The 24,663-nt window shown below is 41.7% G+C and overlaps 1 protein-coding gene across 1 annotated transcript in view; it reads left to right on the top strand.

The window, feature by feature from the left end:
• NR4A3 (nuclear receptor subfamily 4 group A member 3) overlaps positions 1 to 24,663 on the top strand; it is a 43,547-nt gene that overhangs the window by 13,252 nt on the left and 5,632 nt on the right. Inside the window, exons 6-7 of the mRNA XM_023202811.2 lie at positions 9,528 to 9,727; positions 12,332 to 12,510. Of these exons, the coding sequence (XP_023058579.1) occupies positions 9,528 to 9,727; positions 12,332 to 12,510 (379 nt within the window). The remainder of the gene's footprint in view (positions 1 to 9,527; positions 9,728 to 12,331; positions 12,511 to 24,663) is intronic.

Genomic DNA, 24,663 nt, shown 5'->3' with positions numbered 1-24,663 from the left:
TATGTTATTTCCTTGGCCAAACTTTCTTACTCTGCCATTTGTTGAATGTCCTAATAAGCACGAACACTACACATTAGGTATCATGCAGAACACTCTTGAGGTAAGTATTATGATCTCTGTTTCACAGATAAGGAAATTTAAACTGGGAGAAGCTAAAGCGCTGACTTGCCCAAGGTCACTGAACTAATATGCAGCAGAGACAGAATTAGGAGCCAAGTATATTAGGAGCCAAGTGTATTGAACCTAAAATCTGTGCTCCTAAATACCAGCCTTCATTGCCTCTCTACTTCCGGTGAGAGTAGGTGCTAGAAAAGTATGCAGGAATGAAGAGTTCTCCTCCCAGAAGCACCCTGGCCTCTCCATATGCAGTTCATCTGAATTAGTGAAGCTTCTTAGCACTGCCTAGGCTAAGGCTATAGCACGCAATCTGACATTCTTCCAGGGCATTTGAAAGCACAATAGATGGTCACTTCAGATAATTTAGGCCTCAAAAGTGATTTTTTGGCCCCAAATTATCCGATTATGAGTCTACATGGCCTAATTAGTCATTCAATGGCAAACCTTTCCCAGCACTTTGAGTTGTCCCAGCTGGGAACTGTCTCCACACTGAAAAATCAATCTAGTATGTTTGCTTGCCTCTGCACTATTCAGTCTGTTAGTCTAGAGTCATCATCCTCATCAACAAACATTTATCCAATTTAATTGTTAGCTTTGTCCAAAATAGCAGATTGACCATGCCAGAGTCTAGGTCACATTGGTACTACCTTTGGGGCCTGGCTCAATTTTGTAAAGCATATTTATTTTAATTGCATTATTTTGGAATCAGGTTGAACCTCATAACTTGGATTCCCCTGCTTTTAGATAGCATTACACAATTATCAAAAATTGGACCCAAATCAACTAAATTAAAAGACTTTTTAAAAATACAGTGAGTTTTCATCAAAAACTTGGATGAAAGCATAGGAGCATGCTGATCACATTTGCAAATGACAGAAAGCTGGGAGGGATCGCTAATATGATGGATGTCAGTATCAACATTCAGAGTGATCTCGACAGGTTGGAACAGGAAGGGCTGAAACCATCACAAAGAAAGTTAACAAAAATAAATGTGAAGCTCGGCATTTAGAATTTAAACAAATGGGAGAGCCTTGGCTTGTCAGTGGTTCATGTTAAGAAGATCTGGGGAGTTTATTCCATATACACTCAAAATGAACCAACAAAGAATGTGTGTGGTAGAAGGGAGGGATGCCACATTACCTTCAGCTGCAGTAGTAGAAGTATGGGACCAGACCCAAGTTGATGATGGTTGCATGGACTCTGTCCTGTCAGACTGTACTTCACAGATTGAGTTCAGTTCTAAGCTGGGATTTACTGTTTCTGGGAACTTGTAATGAATGACTGGGGGAAATGGAAATATGTAGGCAGGAAGGGAAAAGATTTGGTGAAATTGGGTCACTCTTTTGCCCTGTGGCAAAAAGAACTATTCTCCCAAAGACAGGTCTGGAGAGAGAAGGAGGGGGCCTCTTCCCACTCACTTGTCTGATAACAGGTGTTGACCATAGTAGCTGCTGTGGAAGTGTGAGTTCATCAACACAAGGAGTAATTAAGGTAGTTTTAGTTTTAGCTTTTTGGGGAACCCCCATACTGTTTTCCATAATGGCTATACTAATTTACATTCTCATCAGCAGTGTATGAGTGCTCCCCTTTCTCTGCATCCTCACCAGCATTTATTTTTTGTCTTTTTAATAATAATCATTCTAACTGGGATGAGATGATATGTCCTTGTGGTTTGGATTTGCATCTTCCTGTTGATTTGTGATGTTGAGCATTTTTAAACATACTTGTTGGCTATTTCTATGTCTTGTTTTGAAAAATGTCTATTTAATAGGTTTTTTACCTATATTTTAAATAGATTATTTTTTCTGCTATTGAGTTGAATTCCTTATATCTTCTGATTATTAATCCATTGTCGGATGGATAGTTTGCAAATATTTTCTCCCATTCTGTAGTATTTCACTTTCTAAATTGTTTCCTTTGCTGACCCTCACATATATTCTTACATAATTTCACGAAGGCTCTAGGTCTGTGTGGTATTATTTATGGTTTGAGTAATTTTCTTAATACTGTCATTCACTGAAATTCAATTTTCATAATACCTTCCTTCTTAAAGTTTTACATATACAAATTCATAGAACTAGAGTGACCTTGAGATCATCTAATCCAAGTCTCATATTTTCAGAAAAGTAAATTACGGCTTAAAGGGGTTAACTGGCTTGCCTAATGTCGGTTAGAGGACAAAATCCAGATCTCATCACTCAAAGTAATATGTTTCTATTTGATCATACTGTCACTTCTATTTAATGACAATTTATTATATTTTTGAACATATAAACTTTATTAAATATTTTTAATTACAATAATGGTAATATATTTCCATAGGGTTTTTTTTTTTTAAAGGCAAACCATTTACAAGTGGATAAAATGAAAAACGAAAGTCTCTGTTTCATTTATAGCTGCCTGATCCCACTCCTTAGCAGCATTTTAGTGTGTATCCATAATTTATTACATTATAAATAAGAATTTTCCCTGCCAACTTTGAGAGTTGATTTGAGCCCTACAATTTATTAAAGATGCTAGCTTCCCCCAGTGAGTCAGGTCAATAGAGAAAGGAGGAAATGTGTTGCCAGCCCAGTATGTTTTAATCTTCATGTACTAGCATGTGTTCCTTTAAGGTAGTAAGTGAGCAGTTTTCTCCATTTGTGGAAATGGGAGGTGGAGGGGTTTTGTTCCAAGTCACAGAGGAAATGAATGTTTTAGAGGCCAGAAAGAGCTCCTGAGTTCTGTGAAGCGTTCCTGGCTCTGGGACCTTCAGTTCTCCTTTGGGCCAAACTTCTCTCCCTCAAAAGTGAGCTCAGATCATTGTACATCAGTGCAGTCAAAACATGTCACGTTTGATTTGTCTCTCCTCAAAATGTTGCTATTCTCTGCACCACAGTTGCTTTTAATTTAGCCATACAAGTATGTATAGATACTGGGCTTGGCTTCAGAGCCTGCATAATTACTAATGAGAAAACATACTTAGTGTCCTCATTAGTTGATCATTTCAAGTATTTTTCAGCATACTAGGATGGTTTTCTGGTAATCGGTGCCACTTAATGGAGTAACAGACTCAGATAAAACCAGGCACCAGCAAATGGCATTTAAATGTGTTCACAAGATAGCCTATGAAACAATGTGGCTTAAGACACATTAGATCTACAAGGTAAACAGAATGAAGCTGCAAAAAGAGTGGTTTCATGAAGCATCTCAGAAGATCCTCTCAAATTGTTACCAATTCACTAGATGATTTCAGGCCAGTTCCTGCTCCTCTGTGGGCCACAGTTACCTGATCCAAATGGTAAAGAGATTAAGCTAAATTCATTCCCATTATCTCCTCCAGCCTTCTCATTCCCTGATATTCTGACCATAATATTAATACCTGCTGTAGTTCCACTATGAATACAAGTCAGCATTTCCTAAAACATGGTGCCCAGACTGCTGCTACCAGAAAGAGCTGGGGTGTTTGCTTTAAAATGCAGATTCCCAGGCCACACCCACTCAGACATACTGAATTAGGACTGGGAAGAAGGAGAAGCAGGCAAAAATCTGTATTTTAAAAAGTGCCATTGGATGATTCTTTGGCACACTAAGGTTTGAGAACCATCGATATAGTTTATAATAACAACTCCATTTTACCTTGAATTTTCCAGCTTTTCATGGGATTGAGAAGGGATGAGCAATAGAGATACAAATTTTCCTGAAAGCAATTAATTCATTTAACAAATATTTGTTGAATGGCTGCTAGGTAGTAGGCACTGTTCCAGGGCAATGGACACATTGCTGAACAAGACAAAGCCTTTATCCACATGAACCTTACATACCAGTAAAGGAGAAAAAGAGTAAACAAATATACAATTGCAGTGATGTCATTGTGGGAGGAGAAGTGTCTTTTGCTTTTTGCTTTTTGGAGTGGGGGGCATAGAGTTAGATCAGAAAAGAAAAAATTGGTGGGAAAATATATTCATTGCCAATTGTTTTCATTGCCAATTTTTAAAATGTCACTTTTTAAAGTGTAAGAACCTAAGAATATGTATACATAGTTTGACTTATACAATGATCACATCTAAAATTTTTAGAGCTATAGTCGAGAAAAGTAGCATTTTAGGGGAGAAAAACGTGTCCTTAGCATAGTCTACATACTTAGCCAGGGCTGAAAGTGAGATCAAGTAAATATTAGATTCCACTCTGCTATTAAAGCCTCACATCACTAATTTCTGAGGGGTGGTGTTTTCCATGAGTCTCACTTAATTTCCACACAAATATCTCATTTGGGGCCTGGGCTATTGCTGAAGTCTGGCTTGTATAGCTGCATTACTGCCATATGAAACACGCAGACCCATTTTAGTTTAAATAATATCCATTGCTGTTGTTTGCAGCTCTAGACTCTCATTCTAGGTGCTTCAGAGAAACCTTCCTTAGGCATTGGCTGTCAATAAATGTAATACTGTGTCTTTGACTAGTGAGAAAGCCAGAGTTCTGACAGATCAAAATAACGCCTATACGATGAAAAAAAAAAAAATTAGTATAAACAGGAAAAAAGTTCATTTAAAAAAATCTTTTTGCATTTGACCTATGTTCGATTGGCATGATCAGTATGCAAATATTTCTAGATTTTCCTTGTCAAACCCCAAACCTACTTAGCCTAGAGACAGAGCAATCAATGTAGGGCAGCAGAGTTGCAGAGCTGGGGGTCCAGTCCTTCCAACTCTAGGGCCAGTATTCATTGTTTGAGGTTTTTCTAAACTGGTAGGCCAGGCAGAGAAAAAATCTAAAATGTTTTGTTCCATTCCTTTAAATCTTATGTCCAACAGAGGAGATTTTTCTTTTCCTCCAGCATTGGATGCTGACCCTCCAGTCAGCCCCAAGTTACTGGTGGCTCAGGCTGAATTCACTTTGGCTCCAAAATTCTGAGACTTGGATCAAAACCACTGCAGGTGAACCCTAGAGGATCTGGCTGGAGTCTGGCAGGCCCGGCTGGCTGGCTTTCCTTCTTGCTGGGCTCCATCGGAGAAAAGTACACACACAGGGTGGGCAGGGACTTCACTTCCCTGTGTGCAGGAGGCATGAAATGTGAGCCCAGCAGGGGCAGAAGCCTGCAGAAGACCCTGGGTGAAAGCTACATGCTCTGGTGGATTCTGAACAAATATTGGAAGCAGAGAGATTGTTGAGTTGTGAGCCATGGATTCCGGGGAGTCAGTGCAGGAGGTAGCTGTCAGATCCATTCTCAGGGGAAACTATTCATTCTTTAGTATTTTTCTCTCCATTTAACCCACTGTTTTAAAACAAAATAATGCTGCATCAGTGTCACGTTCTGGGCAATAACATCATACCTGGTGTGATTTAGCAATATTTAGAATCATTTAATGCAAGAGCCAGAAGGAATCTTAGGGATCAGCTAGTCCACTTATTCCTGTTCCAGAGGCTGAAACTGACTCAGAGCAGTTAAGTGACTTGTCTAGAACTGCACAGCAAGTCAATGCAGAGCCTAGACGGGGACCCCATGACATGCTGCTTGGTCCAACATACTTTCCTTTACTCCCACTCATTGGGGAGTTTCACAGGTAGCTCCCTCAGCTTTTGAAAGGGAGGATCTGCCCTGAATTTCATTCTGCTCTTGGAGAGCCTGTGGAATTATTAAATAGATTCATAAATAAGGAGAAAATAAAAAAGAGAAAAGTTAATTCCTTTTTCCCCACTCTCTTCCAGTTAAGAGTCAGTGTGCCGGCTGGGCACAGTGGCTCACGCCTGTAATCCTAGCACTTTGGGAGGCCGAGGCAGGTGGATCACAAGGTCAAGAGATCGAGACCATCCTGTCCAACATGGTGAAACCCTGTCTCTACTAAAAATACAAAAATTAGCTGGGCATGGTGGCGCAAACCTGTAATCCCAGCTACTTGGGAGGCTGAGGCAGGAGAACCACTTGAACCCGGGAGGTAGAGGTTGCAGTGAGCCAAAATCATGCCACTGTGCTTCAGCCTGGCAACAGAGCAAGACTCTGGCTCAAAAAAAAAAAAAAAAAAAAAGAGTCTGTGTGCCAGGAGGTAGTGGGAAGTGTCTATGACATAGGATCATGCCGCCATGCTTCCTTCTCCTGGACTTTGCTCCCATGTTCTAGCACAACAGAATATTCAGGACTTCATAGAATCCCAGGCACTGTGTAGGATTGTTGGGAATAGAGGAGCCACGACTCTAAACTGGACCAGATGTTATAGGATCTTAGAACATCAGGGCTGAAAATCAAAAACTTTCTACTTCAACCCATTCCATTTCATAAATATGGAAGCTGAAGGATGGTGATTATTTCAGACATCATAACTGCTATCAATATCATCACTGTCATTTGTTAATCATGTACTATATATCAGGCCCTTCACATATGTTATCACATTTAATCATCACAACAAAATTTTGAGGAAGGCCAGGCATGGTACACCTGGTAATCCCAGTAGAGATTGTAGGGAGGCGCAGCCAGGCGGATCGCTTAAGCCCAGGAGTTCAAGACCAGCTTAAGCAATGTAGTGAGACACTGCCTTTACAAAAAATAAAAAAATAAAGAATTAGATGGGCATGGTGGTTCCTGACTGTGGTCCCGGCTACTCAAGAGGCTGAGGTGGGAGGATCGCTCGAGCTGGGGAAGTCGAGGCTGTAGTGAGCCATGATCACACCACTGCACTCCAGCCTGGGCAACAGAGCAAGACTCAAAAAAATTTTTTTTTTGAGGAAGGTATCCCCATTTTACAGAGTAGAAAACTGAGGTTCAGAACAGTAAAATGATGCTACATTATTTCACATATTAGGGGCCAGAACAAAATTGGGATTAAAGTAGCTGGACTCTCTGATTTTTTCTTTTTTTTTAGTTATTTAATACTGCTTCTTGGGAAAACACAAAGCAAAAAAGACCCAATTAAATAAGCATCTCATTTCTTCTCACCTAGGTAGCTCCACAGTAAGCACCTAGTTGCTTATTAGCTGTTTCTTCTCCAACCAGGTTAGGGTATTACAGCAAACCTAAGCACTCTTCTGACTATTCTTTCATTGAAAAAATATTCAACAATTATTTATTGAGGTATAATTATGTGCCAATCACTCTACTGTTGACAGAAACATAGGACCAATGAATACATACCTGGAGAGCTCCAGTGAGAGTAAAGCAAAATGCTTTTTAAAGATTTCATAGGCCAGACGCGGTGGCTCATGCCTGTAATCCCGACATGTCAGGAGGTCAAGGTGGGTGGATCACTTGAGGTCAGGCGTTTGAGACCAACTTGGCCAACATGGTGAAGCCCTGTCTCTACTAAAAATACAAAAATTAGCCAGGCATGGTAGCACGTGCCTATAGTCCCAGCTACTCAGGAGGCTGAGGCACTGAATCACTTGAACCCAGGAGGTGGAGGTTTCAGTGAGCCAACATCACACCACTGTACTCCAGCCTGGGCAACAGAGCAAGGTACCATCTCGGAAAAAAAAAAAAAAAAAAAAAGATTTCATAAACGATCCCACCAGCTAGTAACATCAGACATACTTAACAGCTAGGAGGGGTAAAACTTGAAATCATAGGGTCAGCATAAGTCCTGGCTGTAGCACTGTTGGTTGTGTAACTTGAGAAAATCTCTTAGCTTCTCTGAGCCTCAGTTTTCTCATCTTTAAAATAAAGATGAAAATCCTTACCCCATGAGGATCAGTTCAGAAAAGGAATGCAAAATGATGCACAGCCATGTTAATGTGTAGGAAATGATGTGCCTATTTACGTGTTTCTGTGTATCTTAAATCTCTGTGTTGTTGGCTGTCCCTTGATTAGTATCTTGCTGTATCAGTCTTCCTGTCTGCAGCAGAAAAGTCTTTCTTCCCATGATTCAAGAAAAACTCTGGTTCTACCAGAATTTCTGAAAGCTGGGTGAAGACTTTATTCGTACTTATATCTTTCTGCTCTTCGGACTCTCTAGATCCATGCTGTCCAATAGACCTCCCCTCAGTGATGGAAATGTTCTATCCCACATTTGGCCACTGAACACTTGAAGTATGGCTAACATGACTGAGGAACTGAATTTTTAATTTCATTTAATTTTTATTAACTTAAATAGCCACAGTCCTGAGTCTGATGGCACACAGCTGCCTGGGTTCTGCCAAAGAGACCTTTTCTTCCACCACTTCCTGGTTTGTTTTATCTCACAGAAATCCATCAACAGCAAGCAAAAATCATTCTTTCTCTTGTTGATTATTTCTGCGATTCCCAAACTTCACTGTATATGAGAATCACCTGGAGATCTTGATGAGACAGTTTGGTGGGCCAGGCATTGGTGCCTCATGCCTGTAATCCCAGTACTTCAGGAGGCTGAGACAGAAGAATTGCTTGAGTCTAGGAAATCAAGACCAACCTGAACAACACAGTGATACTCATCCCCAACCCACGCCACCATTTCTACAAAAAAAAAAATTTTTTTTAATGTTTGCTGTGTCTACCCCCAGAGTTTCTAATTCAGTAGGTCTGTGGTAGGGCCTGAGATTGTCACTTTTTTGTTTGTTTGTTTGTTTGTTTGTTTTGAGACAGAGTCTCGCCCTGTCACCCATGCTGGAGTGCAATGGCACAATCTTGGCTCACTGCAACCTCCACCTTCCAGGTTCAAGCGATTCTCATGCCTCAGCCTCCTGAGTAGCTGGGATTACAGGGACATGCCACCACACCCAGCTAATTTTCATATTTTTAGTGGAGATGGGGTTTCGCCATGTTGGCCAGGCTGGTCTCGAACTCCTGACCTCAGGTGATTCACTCCCACCCCCCCCACCCCCCCCCAGCCTCCCAAAGTGGTAGAATTACAGGCATGAGCCACCACACCAGGCCGAAATTGTCATTTCTAACACATTCCTGGGTATTGCTGATGCTGCCAGTCTGGAGACCACACTTTGAGAACCACTGGGTTAATTTAGTATCTCATGGGGAGACAGCTGTGCCATAGTGAAATGAGCAGACCCTGGAGATCTACTTGGACACAAACTCCTGGGGCAGTAGTTCTCAACTGAGCTACTCCACTTTGGAGTCACCTGGGGAGCTTTAAAAATTCTTGACCACCCCCCAGGCTCCACCCCAGACCAATTAAATGAGAATCTCTAGGCACAGGACCCAGATAAGAGTTGTTTCCTTCAAGCTCCCCAGGTGATTGTACTGCACAGTCAAGGGTGAAAACCACTTTGCTAATTCGACTTAAGCAAATTTCCTTGTCTATTAAGTGATAACAATAAAATTTGCTGTATTTGTATCACAGGGCCATTGTGAAAATCACATGAGACTATGAATATGAAGGGGTTTTATAAACTGTGACACCTAAAAGTAAGAATTTAGGCATTGATGGTCTTGGAAGGGCCTGTTTGCAAATGATACCATTATCCCCACTGAAGCAAGATAATGCTGCTCTCTCTGGTTTGCATTCTAGTACTGTCCCACTGACCAGGCTGCTGCAGGCACAGATGCTGAGCACGTGCAACAATTCTACAACCTCCTGACAGCCTCCATTGATGTATCCAGAAGCTGGGCAGAAAAGATTCCGGGATTTACTGATCTCCCCAAAGAAGATCAGACATTACTTATTGAATCAGCCTTTTTGGAGCTGTTTGTCCTCAGACTTTCCATCAGGTAATTACTACTATTTTATCTTCAGTCTGCTTCCTTAGAAGAAGCCTGAAACCTTCTGTGTTTGTAATTGAATCATTGGTGAAACGTTTTCTCAAGAAGCAAATGTGAAATATGATCAGGCACTAAAAAAACTGAGCAACAAGTCATGGAGGGAGCACTAGGCTTGCTGCCAGAACCCCTGGGTTCTAGTCCCAGTTCTAATGTGAACTTGCTGTCACACCCTGAGCAGGTCACTTGCCTGACTGGAAGTTCAAATCCCTCCTTTTTAAAAGGAAGAGGTTGGATTTGATGATCTCTTGAGGTCCCTTGCAGCCCCAACACTCTATGATTCTGGAAAGATCCTCATGGTGCGTAAGCTATTTCCTGGGAGCAAGTGTTTGCTTTGGAACATTGTATTTACCTCGTAGGTTTCTGTTTAACAAGTTACTATTCTAGCACACCTGATGGGGCCCTAAAGAGTTCCCACACATTCTCAACTCCCAGTTTTATTCCAAGAGAACACTCTTAGATAGAAAGATTTAGTCCATCCTATCATAGTCAGTGACACCAAACACAAAAAGGAAAAGTGATTTTTCAAAAACATAGAACCTTGGAAGCTCCTCTAGTAAGCTCTACGTATAGATTTTTTAAACTTTATTTTATTATTGTTTTTATTCACAAATAGCCTGTTTAACTCCATCTTCCTTGCTTCCTTTCAGTTATATATTTTTAGGAGATGATACTGACTTTTTACCAAATATCAGAAAAATCCATCTTTCCCCTCTTTCTCTTTCCTGCCATCCCCACCCCAATTTCATATCATTACCAGAAACTCCTGTTTAATTTTTACAGTGCAGATTGCCAGGCCTCATTGCCATCTATTTTGGTTTGGTAGACTGTGGGAGAAGTCCAGAAGTCTGCATTTTTAACTCATGCTTTAATGATTCTGATGCCATCAGATTCTGATGTCATCAGGGTCCATGTTTTATACTCTGAGACTGAATCATTCTGTCCTGTGTATGCCTTCTGTGACAGGATCAGTAGGAGAGATGGGGTGGAGTTACAGCTAGAGTGCCAGTAATAGCTTAATTTTGTAGCCAATCTAGTGTACACCAGAGCTGAGCCAGCAATGTGGCTGTCCTCTATTAGACATGCAACCAAGGATTAAGTAGACTGTAAGCTCCATGCAAGCAGGTGCCATGTATGTCCTTTTCACCATGTTTTCTCCCAGTGTCTGGCTCCAGGAATAACACATGCTTCAACACATGCAAGTAGACACTTGGCTGAGTGAAGGAATGAATGAAGCTGTTCATCCAAGAAGCAACACGAGATTATTTGACTTGTGAATACAACGGGCCAAGATAGATAAATATGTGGCAAGAGATTTGAAAGTTAAAGGAAATCTAAAATTAAAGGAAGAACCACATATAATTCAGCCCGTTACTTGTTATACCCAATTCTTGTTGAACCGTCCTATGTACTGGGCACCATGCATGGGCTTTCAAATCCTTTATTTTATTTAATTCCCTCAACATTCTTAGGAGGTGGCAATTAGAATTTTTGTGTTATAAATAAGGAAAAAGAAGTCCAGAGAGATTTAAGGAGCACCCAAAGCCACACTCCTAAATTGTGATATCCACATGGAAGTTCCAAGGCACCTTTCATGAAAGAAAAATGAGATGATGATGGACATAACATAAACTATCAGGACAGATTTAAAAATAGCCCTCCGCAGCCCCAATGTTAAAAGCAGAGAAGGTAATACAAAATAAGGACTTGTTTTATGTTAGGCCACCCTTTAATTTGTGATAGACTTCTGGCACTTACAGGGACTTGGTTTTTGTTTTGTTTTGAGACAAAGTCCCACTCTGTCACCCAGGCTGGAGTGCAGTGGTACGATCTTGGCTCACTGCAACCTCCACCTCCTGGGTTCAAGCGATCCTCCTGCCTCAGGCTCCTGAGTAGCTGGGACTACAGGTGCATGCCACCAAGCCTGGCTAATTTTTGTGTTTTTAGTAGAAACGGGGTTTCACTATGTTGCCCAGGCTGGTCTCAAACTCCTGACCTCAGATGGTCCACCCACCTTGGCCTCCCAAAGGGCTGGGATTACAGGTGTGAGGCATCGCACCTGGCCAGGGACTTGGTATTTTTAAAGTCTGCACAATGGAATTGTAGTATCTAGCCTCAGGCCTTGGCAGTTTTTTAACATTTAAGAAAATCAAGGACAAGCCCTGTCTTAGGAGCCCTGGAGGGAACAGTCTCATGTTCATTGCTGAGAGAGGGGTGCACTGGGCTTCACCTCTGTAACCCATGAGTGCCTGCTCCCCCATGTCCTGTTCCAAGGAAAGCCAGTAATTGATTCTACTAATAAGACAGCAGGTGCCACAGCCCATATCTTTCCCTGGGCTGATGTTCACTAAAGACATTAGCATAGACAAGTGGTGCTAGTTGTTTATCCCGGAGAACATAGTCTTATTCATTGTGGGTATCTGGGCATGCTTCATAGCACCACACTGGGGTCCCAATGCCGCCCCATGGCTGTCTGGGTGCCTGTGTGTCGTGATGTTATCATGTTGGACAGACTGGACAGACCTGTTTAATGTTTCTCTTCCTCTCACCTCCCAGGTCAAACACTGCTGAAGATAAGTTTGTGTTCTGCAACGGACTTGTCCTGCATCGACTTCAGTGCCTTCGTGGATTTGGGGAGTGGCTCGACTCTATTAAAGACTTTTCCTTAAATTTGCAGAGCCTGAACCTTGATATCCAAGCCTTAGCCTGCCTGTCAGCACTGAGCATGATCACAGGTAAGCACCACCTTGCCAAAACCACATCCTCATTTCTCTCCTTCCCTTTGTTATGGTGGGCCTTGACCACCACACACACCAGAAAAGTGGGAAAATAACTACCATTTTTTCTGAAATCTGTTAAGTTTAACCTAGTTTAAGCAAAGAAACATGCATCTGTAATTTGTTGTCATAAACTTCTAGGAAAGAGAATCCATAGTCTATTGAATTGTCATTGTCAATAAGCCCAATATATGAAAATCTAACTTCCTACCAGAGATCTGTGGACCGTGGGACTAGCTGCTTCAGGGTTTGTTTGTTTTGATACAGGGTCTTGCTCTGTCATCCAGGCTGCAGAGCAGTGGTGTGATCATGGCCTAGTGTAGCCTCGACCTCCTGAGCTCAAGTGATCCTCTCACCTCAGCCTCCTGAGTAGCTGGGACCATAGGCACACGCCACCACATGTTTGGCTGTTTTGTAGCCCTGTTTCACCCTGTTGCCCAGACTGGTTCAGAGTTCTTTTTACAAAGCCTTTCCTAGGAAGATTACCTTACCCAGCCCATTCCTGTGGAGCAGAGGTGATGAGGTTTCCCCTGTCCCCAGTTCTTGGCTAGTGACCTAAAGTAAAACCAAAACACTATAGACATATCAAATACAACTTGATTTAATAACTTCGATTGGCAAAGGACTGAGAAAAAGCAAAAATGGCTCAACACAGCAGTTTTTATTTTTATTTTTAAAATTTTATTATCATTATTTTTGAAATGGAGTCTCGCTCTGTCACCCAGGCTGGAGTGCAATGATGTGATCTTGGTTTACTGCAGCCTCTGCCTCCTGGGTCCAAGCAACTCTCCTGTCTCACCCTCCTGAGTAGCTGGGATTACAGGTACCTGCCACCACACCCGGCTAATTTTTGTATCTTTAGTAGAGATGGGGTTTCATCATGCAGGCCAAGCTGGTCTCGAACTTCTGACCTCAAATGATCCACCCGCCTTGGCCCCCCAAAGTGCTGGGATTCCTGGCATGAGCCACCACACCCGGCCAACTGAGCAGTTTTTTAACCACAAGCATAAGACATATTTGATTTATGCCTGTCTCCCTCTATAGATCTCTCTCTTTCTATCTTTTGGGAGATAAAGGATCCCAAGGTGGGGTGGGATGGAGAAAGGCGCATGTTGGGCAAGGGAAAGAATATCATCTCCCCGTGGCCATGGAGGCCCTTGCCCCAGCTCCCTTTGCCCTGGGGGAGAGTTTCCTGTTAGACCTCATTCTTTCCGGTCAGACTGGGGCCTGGAGAGGTGGTGACAGAGGGTGGGGGCTCCAGAAGTGGCCAAATGAGGGGCTCATCCTTGTCCTTTTGGTCAGACACAAGCACAGGCTTGGCTGTTGAACTGAGAGTTCAAGTTCAGAATAATATGCTCTTGGCTATAGAAAACATGTTTCTCAGGCAGGTGGTGAGTTTCCAGAGCATCAGATGCATCCTCTGGTACAGATGGCCCCTTCTTTCTGTTTCACTGGAAATGTGCATTGGTTTGCCCAAGCATTGTTCACTTGCATTTCTTGGGATATCTCCTATTAGCTAAAGTTAGATGCATCTGTGCCTTAAGAGGCTAGGCTGCTTCATCATTTGATGGTTGACATGCAGGCAAAGACAAGCAAATGGTATGGCTGCAGTGAGGACTCAGATACTAGCCGTTCCTTCAGTATTCCAAATGGAAACTGACTTCCTCTTGGTCTTTGGTCCAGGATGAGAAACTCACTTTTTTTTTTTAAATGGGGCTGCTAGACTTCCAAGAGAGCCATTAACGAAACAAAAACCAAGGCAGTCTCAAAGAGTATGGATTCCATTTGGAGGGCTTTCAAATGGCATACTGGAGCATCTGAAGAAAATAAACAGATTTAAGGCACAAGCATATGACTTCATCAGGACTGGAAGGAAACTGGTTCAAGGCTGCCTTTGAACTAAAGCTCTTTAGTTCAATTTCAAAACCATTCAGTAATTCCTAAGTCAGTTAAACATTCAAAACTAGAAAGTATGGAGTTTAGTTCATTTTAAAAAGACAAAAACAAAAGTCTAGATCCAGCTTTGGATTCCTACAAGTAAAAGCAGTACATTGCTTCATCTCTATGGGAACAAGTGTTGAGCCTAGTTAATCAACAAATATTCACTGACCTAGGCACTGTGCGGCATGTCGTTGGGTTTTCAGAGATGATAACACACATCCCTAGAGGAGATAGGCATGCAAAGTACTACAGTTGATGCAGGGTGTTGAGTGCTACTATGGAGACAAGGGAGTGAGTTTCAAGTGCCCAGAGATAGCAGGTGGGGGTGGTCTTCTCAGAAGAGATCACAGGAGCTGGTCCTTTGTAAATGCAGAGGATGTCTCCAAGCTAAAATGGAACAAGTGAGAATCCAGGCATAAATAAACATTTGCCAAAAGCCATTGAAAATATGGCTAAGTTTCAGAAAGGAAACAACTGAAAATTGGAGTGGCAGGAGATGTGACTGTTCTGATAGGTCAGGATGAGGCGAGACATGAAGAACCTTCCACGCCTAGGTGAGAGGAGCAGAGTTTATCTTGAGCACAACGAGGATCCACAGGTTTTGTCCAAAGGAGCCTGATGGTCAGGTTTGCATTTTAGAAAGATTTACCTTGTCAGTGCATTTTGGGTACAGATTAGAGTGAGAAAGAATCTAAGAGGAAAAAGGTCAGTCCAGGTGTGGGAGCCATGATTCAACAGGATGGCCCATCCCTGAAAGGCCATATCTTTGTTTCACTTTTTAAATGGAAATTGACAAATATCTAAGAGGCCAGGATATGTGGGTGCCAGGAAGACCCAACCTGGAGAGACTGGGCAGTTCAGTACAGAGAATATAGAGTAGAAATTAGGAGAAGGGTGGTGCTGGTCCTCTTTCTGCATTCCATTTGTTCTGTGCCCTGCAGTTACAGCTGCTCAGCCCGCTGCCCATTTATGTGGAGATTGGCCCAGGGAGGAGGCAGTTTGGCATGGCAGAAATAGCATGGACTCTGGAATTGAGCACGCCCAGATTTTAATCTTCAGTCCTGTGTTTAATAAATAGGTGCTATTGGGGAACACATTTCAGTTCTCTGAAATTCAGTTTCCTCATTTGTAAAATGGGGATAACCATGTCTATTTCATAGGGCAGCAGTGAGAATTACAGAAAATTCAGTTGATGATGTAACCAAACTGGATTCAGGATAGGCAACTCTGAATTAACCTATGGTCCCCCTTGGAGTGATAGTGACAGAGTCCAAGTTAGGCATATGCCTTCTCCTGCCCCTTGGAAGCATCAAACTCAGTGGCATGAGGAAACAGGTGGTGGCTTTAGAAGGCAGTATGTTTGGTGACAGTCTCCTTGGATGCTTGAGAGAGAGGCTTAAAGGAGGACAGTGATATTAAACTAATTAAGCTGCACATAACAAGCACTTATAATAGGCCAAGTGAACTACAGTGGTGTCTTTGGGCCTTCCCGAGTGGGTAGCTCCCTTTCCTGCCTCATTCCTGCTGTGGTTTTAGCCCACAACAAAAATAAGCCCTCTTCTTTCATTTCTGTACCTTACAACACTCTTTGTGACTTACTGGTTGGAAGTGGGTTTGATAAGTGTGAAAATATCAGGAAATGGCAGAAAAGGCAATGCTTGGGAAACAGTGTGCATTGCTGTGGATATTAATTTTCATTTGAATATGAGCTGCCATGGATCTTGACTTCTGAATAAGCTTAGTTGATCATAAAGGGTGATTGTGGAGTAACAGCTGGGCTATTTACATTACAGAATTCATCCCAAAATTGTCTTTTCTTAAACCACAGAGGAGAGCTCATGAAAAGGAAATGGCATCTTAGAAGTTTAACTAGGCTTGCTTCCAGGAAAAGTATTAAGAATCTGGACAGTATTGGTGGTTTGCACAAACATGGCTTTTTTTTTTTCTGATTCTTTTTTTCTTTGTCCTCCTCCTCTCTCTGTACCCCCTCATGAAAAACTAGGCGGTGAAGTGGGGCAGGAAGTGGTTTCATTCAGATCACTCTCCTTTCCTGCAGTAAATAGGGGGTTCCCCACAGTGGTTGGTTTTCAAACGTTTTTCAGGTTCCCTGTTTATCTACCCCAACCATTACCCTTTACCAGTGCTGCATCTCTGAAGTAATGCAAGTGCTTTGAATCTGATGGAATACCAATGAGTTAATATCTGGTTGCAGTTAATAATGTTTCATAAATAAGAAGCCCCCCTGCCAAACAAAGTTAGTGTGGAATTACCATTTTATAAACAGCCACTCATTAAATAAGCATAAGGGCCTGCTATGTACCAAGCATTGTGACAGTCTCTAGGGATGCAAAGATGAGCCAGGCATGCATTCTCGGCTGTCAAGAAGTGGGTAGTCTACTAGGAAGTCATAGATTATGATATATGAACTTGATGTATAGCGATTAGTGCTCAGGTCCTGAAAAGGCACAGAGGCAGTGCGGGGTAAGTCCAGATTACTGCTAACTTTTTTGAGGTGAAGGAAGGTAGAAGTGTTGGTCATGAATGACTTCTCAAAGAGGTAGCATCTAGACATGAGAAGACATAAAGAACATTCCAGATGAAGGAAAGAGAACCGCAAGGGCATGGCAGTTGAATGCCTTAGTACAGTTTAGGGTTAAAACAATTACAGTGGAGTTGCATTGTGCATATATTAAAATCACATATATGATCCAAGTAGAAAGAGGAGAAAAATTAAGAGTGCAGGCTATTGCATTCGATGACTGTATGTCCTGGAATGAGCATGACAGAGAAGATATGAATCCACCGGAAGTCATGGTTTCTCTGCCTCTGGTGATGAGTGCTGAGAGCATGTCTTGTGCTTTTGGGAAAGTTAAAGGATTTTCAGGGATAAAACTCATTCTATGTGATATTTACCTTCTGGCCTGAGGTGATGACCTAACCTCAGAGCACAATGCTTTTCCTGTAGAGAAATAGGGGAAATAAGATTGGAAAGGTAGTTTTGAAGCAGATGGCAGAGGGAATCTCAAGTGTTCAAATGCCATTTTATTGTTCCCCATGCCTTTCTTTTCCCTACTCAGGTCATCTGTCAGGTGAGAAAATGACTCCTTTCTCTTCTGACTGTAGTCTTTTTCCTGGTTTTATTGAAACATGACCTCTAAGACTGAGAAGGAGGAAGGAGGGCAGAACCAGGGCAGAAAGTAGTGAAACAGTGACACAGCAGGACTAGACAGGTGGCTGACCATGCCACACCCTCCACCATCTGTCTTTCCAGAGCTCCAGTGCTCACTGTAAATGGTTACCTGGTTACTCCTGCTTTTGCATCAAATAAAGCCGTCAGCTACATTGCAAGGAAAACTAAGTGTAAAACTTAGCAGGGCAAAATAGTTAAAAACAAAAAAGGTGGGAGAGGGGAGAGGCCACAGGATTTAGAGACCGGAGATCTGAGTTCAGGTCTTCACCCTGAAATGTGCTGTCTTTGCAATCTTGGACAAGTTCGTTACCCTCTCTGAATCTCAGTTTCCTTCTTTCTCACAGGGATAAAGATTTCTTATAAAGGTTTCTTATAAAGATTGAACGAACTAACGTGTACCATGCAGAAAAAAAAATTAGACAAACCTTCATTGTTATTATTATTATATTATTTGTTTTACACACTTCTATCAAGAGCCAGCTGTCTTGCCCTCTAGGAATCCATAAAAGTGTTCATGCATCCCTGCAATTGAATATACACATTGTATTAAGGAATTTCTTTGTGTCTTTCTTTACCAGCTAGACTGTGGGGTTCTTAAGGACACGGAGAGTCTTATTAGTATCTTTAAAATTACGTTACCATTTACAAGTATCTGGCATATGACAAATATTCATTGAATGAATGGGTCAATTGTGAGTATCAGGAAGTCTCCCAAATTAGAAAAATCTGAATTAATAATTTTTAGCCTACCACAGTCATGAGAAAAGTATGAATTCTTGAAAATTGCCTTCTTTTGATTCAGATTAATTCAGTAAATACTTATTGAGCATCTACTGTGCACCAGACACACATTCCCTTACCCTCAAAGAGTCTGTGGTCTTACTGGAGAGAGAGACAGACACATACTCTACCAAATCAAAGACAGTCAGACTGAAAAGTACCATTTAAATCGGCCTCACCACAGACTGCTGACTGACTTGTGGCTTCCTGACCAGCATGGGCTCAATGTCTCTGGGACTGCCCATCAGTAAAGGATGTTGTATATGACATGAGTGGTAGCAATAAGGTGAATTCCCAGAAAAAGGGGTAGAGCTCAGAGTGGGGAGTCCTGTTTGTTGGTGTTTGAACTACACATACCTCTCTCTCCAGGGGCCCACCTTTCCTTCCCCTTTGGCTGGAACTGCATTGTTGTCACCAAGTTAACCTTTGCCCTAACACCTGCTCAGAAAGGGGAGTTACTTTTCCCCTTGGTGGGGCTCCTGATGGTTACTATCATCCCTTTCTTTATCCCCTACTCCCTGCCATGAGGAAGAGAATTTGACATTTCTCATATAAGCCCAAGAGGCAGAACTGGGAACTACATATAACAGCAGTCCCCAACTATTTTGGCACCAGGGACTGGTTTCATGGAAGACAATTTTTCCTTGGACTGGGGTCGGGGGAATGGTTTTGGGATGATTCAAGTGTATTACATTTATTGGGTACTTTATTTCTATTATTATTACATTGTAATATATAATTAAATAATTTTATAACTCACCATAATGTAGAATCAGTGGGAACCCTGAGCTCATTTTCCTGCAACTAGATGGTCTCATCTGGGGGTGACGGAAGACAGTGACAGATCACCACACATTAGATTCTCATAAGGAGCATGCAACCTAGATCCCTCACATGCACAGTTCACAACAGGGTTCACACTCCTATGAGAATCTAATGCTGCCACTCATCTGACAGGAGGCGGAGCTCAGGTGGTAATGCAAATAATGGGGAGTGGCTGTAAATACAGATGAAGCTTTACTTGCTTGCCCGCCGCTCACTCTGTTGTGTGGCCCAGTTCCTAACAGGCCATGGACCAATACCATTTGGGGACCCCTGATACATAGGATGGCAAATTTTAGCTCAATATAAGAAAAACTTTCTCATAGAAAGAACCATTTGAAATTGGAATAAGCTGCCTTGAGGAGTGAGTTCCCACTTTGGGGAATGAGGTTTACAGAGACTAGATGAACACTAGGTGTGGACTGAGTCAAGCATCTTATGGGTACTAGGATTGACTAGAGCAGAGTTTCTCCAGCGTTCACATCACTGGGCATCTTGTTGCATTGCAGATTCTGGTTAGGTAGATCTGGGGCAGGGCCTACCTAAATGGATTCTGCATTTCCAGCAAGCTCCCAGGTGATGCTGATGCTGCTGGTCTGGTGCCCACACCTTAAGTAGCAAGGAACAAGGGAACCTATTGGTAATTAGCAATCTATGAAATTAATAACTACCATTTTAAAATACTCGGTGCCAGGCACTGTGCCAAGGGCTTTACATGTGTTATTTTGTTTAATGTTGCTTAATAAATAAACTTGGAAGTACCTGGAATGGCTAACAGCAGATATAGAAAGCATGGAGATCAGTCAAGAGCTATTAAAATGATCTAGATAGCAAAGATATTGAAGATCCTGGTCCAGAGGCCATGGGTATTGAGAGGGAGATATAAATGCAAGGAACATTACAGAGATAATAACGGAAGTTCTTGCAATGGATTAAATATGATGGCTCGGAGGGAAGGAATTGTTAGAGATGATTATGAGAGTGATGTGAAAGGCTGTAATATAATAGACAAGCTTAAAGAAGTGGGTGATTTGAAGGGGAAGGTAATGACTTGAGTTCTAGATAGAGAGGATACTTGCAAATATTCACTAAGTGCTCACTATATGCTAGGCATGGTTCCAAATACTTGACATGTACTAACTCGTTTACTTCTCATAACAACCCATAAGGCAGGTACCGTTATTAGCACCATTTTACAAACGTGGAAACAGACCCAAAGTCACCCAGTTAATAAATGGTCAAGGCCAGGCGTGATGGCTCACGCCTGTAATCCCAGCACTTTGGGAGGCTGAGGCGGGCGGATCACAAGGTCAAGAGATGGAGACCATCCTGGCCAACATGGTGAAACCCCATCGCTACTAAAAGTACAAAAATTAGCTGGGCATGCTGGCACACACCTGTAGTCCCAACTACTTGGGAGGCCAAACAGGAGAATCACTTGAACCCGGGAGGCAGAGGTTGCAGTGAGCTGAGATTTCACCACTGAACTCCAGCCTGGTGACAGAGTGAGACTCCATCTCAAAAATAAATAAATAAATAAATAAGTGGTAGACCTCAGGTTTACAGCCAGGAAATCTAATTCCAAAGCTTTGATATGGTAGGTTTTAGATTTTGTAAAGTTCTTTACTGCTGTTAGCTTCTTAATAACTCCCAACCTGTATATTTATTCTTAGCAGCTTACTCTTTTAGTACTTATATAATCATTTTTCACAGATCCTTGATCCTCTGTGTATCCATTTAACAGGTATTTATTGGGTGTCTCCTATGTACTAGGCTTGGTGCTGGAGATACAATGTTAAGCAAATATAGTTCATGCCCCCATGGTGCTTACAATTAATGGGAGGAGAAAAATCATGTAACTATCTGATTTCAGACTGTTGTGTCCTGCAAAGGGAAAGATTAGAATGCCAGAGGAGAACATGATCTAGAATGGAGGTAAAAAGGGAAGCTTCCTTCAAGAAATATTTGATCTGAGATCCAAAGAATGAGTGAATTTTAACCAGGTGAAGATGAGAAAACATGAGCGCAGACCTAAATGTAGCTCTATTATTTCATTCCATCACTCTCTCTCCCTGACTCCTTCTTCCCTGGTTCCCCCTACCTCCCAACCCCTCCCTCTTGCTCTAAGCAGAGATGTCTATGCCTGGATAGCTAAAATGCACAGGACTCCAACAGTGTCTTTAGATGTTCATACCACACAAGGATTAGGTGTGTGATCTGTCTGTCACATCTCTAACCCCAGTAGTTATAACATTCCTTGCCACAGAATAGGTGCTCAATAAATAGTTGTTGAAAGAAGTAATTAGTTAATTTGGTGCACAGAAAATAGGAGAGAGTTATAGAAAGGCTAGTTCATCTCAGGACGAGAAGAAACTTTCTAACAATTAGAGACGTCCAGAGATGGAAGGCATCCTGTTATAAGAGAAATATCTCTGGACTTAGAGTGAAAGAAAATAGCCCCTTGCTAATTTTGACTATGGGCAAATTACTTAATTGAGCCTTACTCTCCATACCTGTTAGTTAAAGATAATCTTTGTCCTGCCTAATTCACAGGATTGTTGTGAGAGTGAGATAAAATAATCTAAATAAGCTAAGTAAAAGAGTGTTACATAAAGTGCTATTAAATATATTTGTATTGTTAAGGCATAATATTATAGTTAACTCCCAGTCCAGCCACTACCTGACACTCTCTTTATGGTAACTTGTGGTAGAGATTCTTGTCTTAGATGGGAATTTGAACTAAATAACTCAAACCCTTTCCAATCTATATATACAATGATTATGACATATAAGTCAATTACTTAACCATTTCTGTATGTTATGTTTTAAAGTTTTGAATATATAATGCCAGAGTTAAAATACTGAAGCATTCTATGAAAATTATATAGACCAAAATGCAAGAAATATTAAGAAGCTTGTTTTGTTTAATGGTGGACAAAGACCTTAAACTAAAATCTTCCGTGTATAATTCTCTAGGAAGGGGGATAGTCCAAATGCCTTATTTCCCCCCGAATTTATGAACTCTGTATATCAGCTCCGTAGCCATGTTTACCAAGCTACAAGAAGAAAGGAGATCCCTTTAACTAAAATGTCAGTGATTAGGTTTTAAGGGATTTCAAATTACTAGGGAAGGACCCAGACACTTAGTGACTCCCTAGTGATTTGAAAATCTTCTTGGCTGCTGGCAGTAGTTTGCATGGAGACTGAATATTATCTCAGCCCTTTTGAAAAAGTAAAGAAGCTACAAATCCAGTGGCTGTTCAAAACAACAAAGAAGGGTTGAGGTGCCTTTGGCTTCTAACAGGAGTGTCTCTGAATTCCTCAAGGAATTCCAGGCCTAGAGTTGATCCAGCTGGCAGGAGGTATCGATCTCCACTTGAATTCACTGAATAAATAATGGTTGCCATAGTTATTGAGCAGTCGCAACTGGTTGGAGAGCAGGGAAAACTCTGCAGTACCTTCTGGGAGTTTGGCCATGAGAAAGTCTGGTTACAAGGTTCCACAATTAGCCTCCTCCCCAAATCCAGCCAACATATTGCTCAGTTCCTGTATCCTGATGATGAATATGAGATCTTGAATGTTATGTAAGACATGAGACACTGAAAGGAGGGGAAAGCTTAAGTCAATGGACTGGTATTTATTCTGAGAAAGGCGACTCTCCCTAGGTTATGAATCTAATTGGATATTTCTCACTATTAATTGAATTTAGTATCAGCAAGGTGATGTTTGATCATGTTATAACTACTCAAGGACTTCACAAAGGACAAAATCCATCTTGTTCTATTTTAACATTATTATACAAAGAGCACAACCTGGACATTTTAAAAGAAAGGAAAAAGTTATCCCCAAACTCCATAGGTATTTTCATGTTTATATTTTCTTTCACCCTTCTTTATATGAAGAAATAATATTTGCGTAGATGGAATCACAGCTTTAGTATTCAATATTCTACTCTTTATTTAATGTTGTAAACATTTTTTTATTTTGCTTCCCAGCCGTCATATTTGTTCTGTTTGATGTCTCCAGAATCTTCCCTTCCATATATCATTATTTACTTAACAGTTCCCCTATTCTTCAGCCCTTTGCCTTTTTCCAATTTTTTTGTTTGCTTTTGTTTTGTTTTGTCTTGGTAATAGATAATACTGAACCAAATGTCTCCATGTATACAGTTTCATTCTTCTGTTAAATGTTTCCTTTGGATAAATTCCCAAGGGTGGGATTACATGGTCAGAGGCTATGGACGATTTATAACTCTTGAAATTTATTGCCAAATTTACAGCGTGTTCTTTTGTTTTGGGGAGAAAAATAAAACTTTAGGCAGAACACCACTGCATGCAGGATTCTCTTAAAATGCACTCTCAGGTGCTTCTTCTGAGACTGAACCATGGAGCCTATGTATTTAGTAAAGATAAGCTGTAGGAGACAGATCTGCACCTGGGCTGATTAGCTCATAGTTTCTCAGGGAAAGCAAAATGATGCACTGCAAAGCTTGGAAATTAGGCCACTAATTGCCTTTTGTTAGACCTCATAGTTGCCAGCCACTTGCCCACTGGCAAGCATTGTCTTTGGTTCTGATTATTCCACGTGTATAGCTCTCTACAGTTGACAGACCACTTTTCCATAACATTATCTTAATTGAGCCGCAACAGTCCATGGAGTTGGTTTTTATTATCATTTCACTTTTTCTTTTAATTTATTACATAACATTGAAGACACACAGGAAGAATACAGCAAAGGCTGTGTATCTGCCACCCAATAATTCTGATTTTCCTGTGAAGACATTGAGTCTTAGAGAAATTAGGTCACCCAGCTAGTAAGTGACAGAACCAGAACTAGAACCCAGGTCTGTCTAACTCCAGGGCCAGTGCCCTTCTCTTTATAGCATATTGCACTGAGACAAGATGCCTGCAACTTACAATCCATGGAGATGCCGCTGGCAATCTTCATGGTTGTATTTTGATATTACAACATATCAGGCCAGGTGCAGGAGTGCGTGCCTGTAATCCCAGCACTTTGGGAGGCCGAGGTGGGTGGATCACTTGAGGCCAGGAGTTTGAGACCAGTCTGGCTGATATGGTGAAACCCTCCCTGTCTCTACTAAAAATACAAAAATTAGCCAGGTGTGGTGCACACACTTGTAATCCCAGCTAATTGGGACGCTGAGGCAGGAGGATCTTTTGAACCCAGAAGGTGGATGTTGTAGTGAGCTGAGATTTCACCACTGCACTACAGTCTGAGTGACAGATTGAGACTCTGTCGAGAAGGAAAGAAAGAAAGAGAGAGACCGGGGGGGGGGGGGGGGGGGGGGGGGGGGGGGGGGGGGGGGGGGGGGGGACAGACACACATCAGAACTCAGACCTTTGGGGCCTTACAGATAA

This window comes from Piliocolobus tephrosceles, chromosome 14, assembly GCF_002776525.5.
Source record: "Piliocolobus tephrosceles isolate RC106 chromosome 14, ASM277652v3, whole genome shotgun sequence".
In the NCBI taxonomy this organism is placed as follows: Eukaryota; Metazoa; Chordata; class Mammalia; order Primates; family Cercopithecidae; genus Piliocolobus; species Piliocolobus tephrosceles.
Note: the sequence above shows the minus strand (reverse complement) of the source record. Positions and strands in the feature narration are given on the sequence as shown.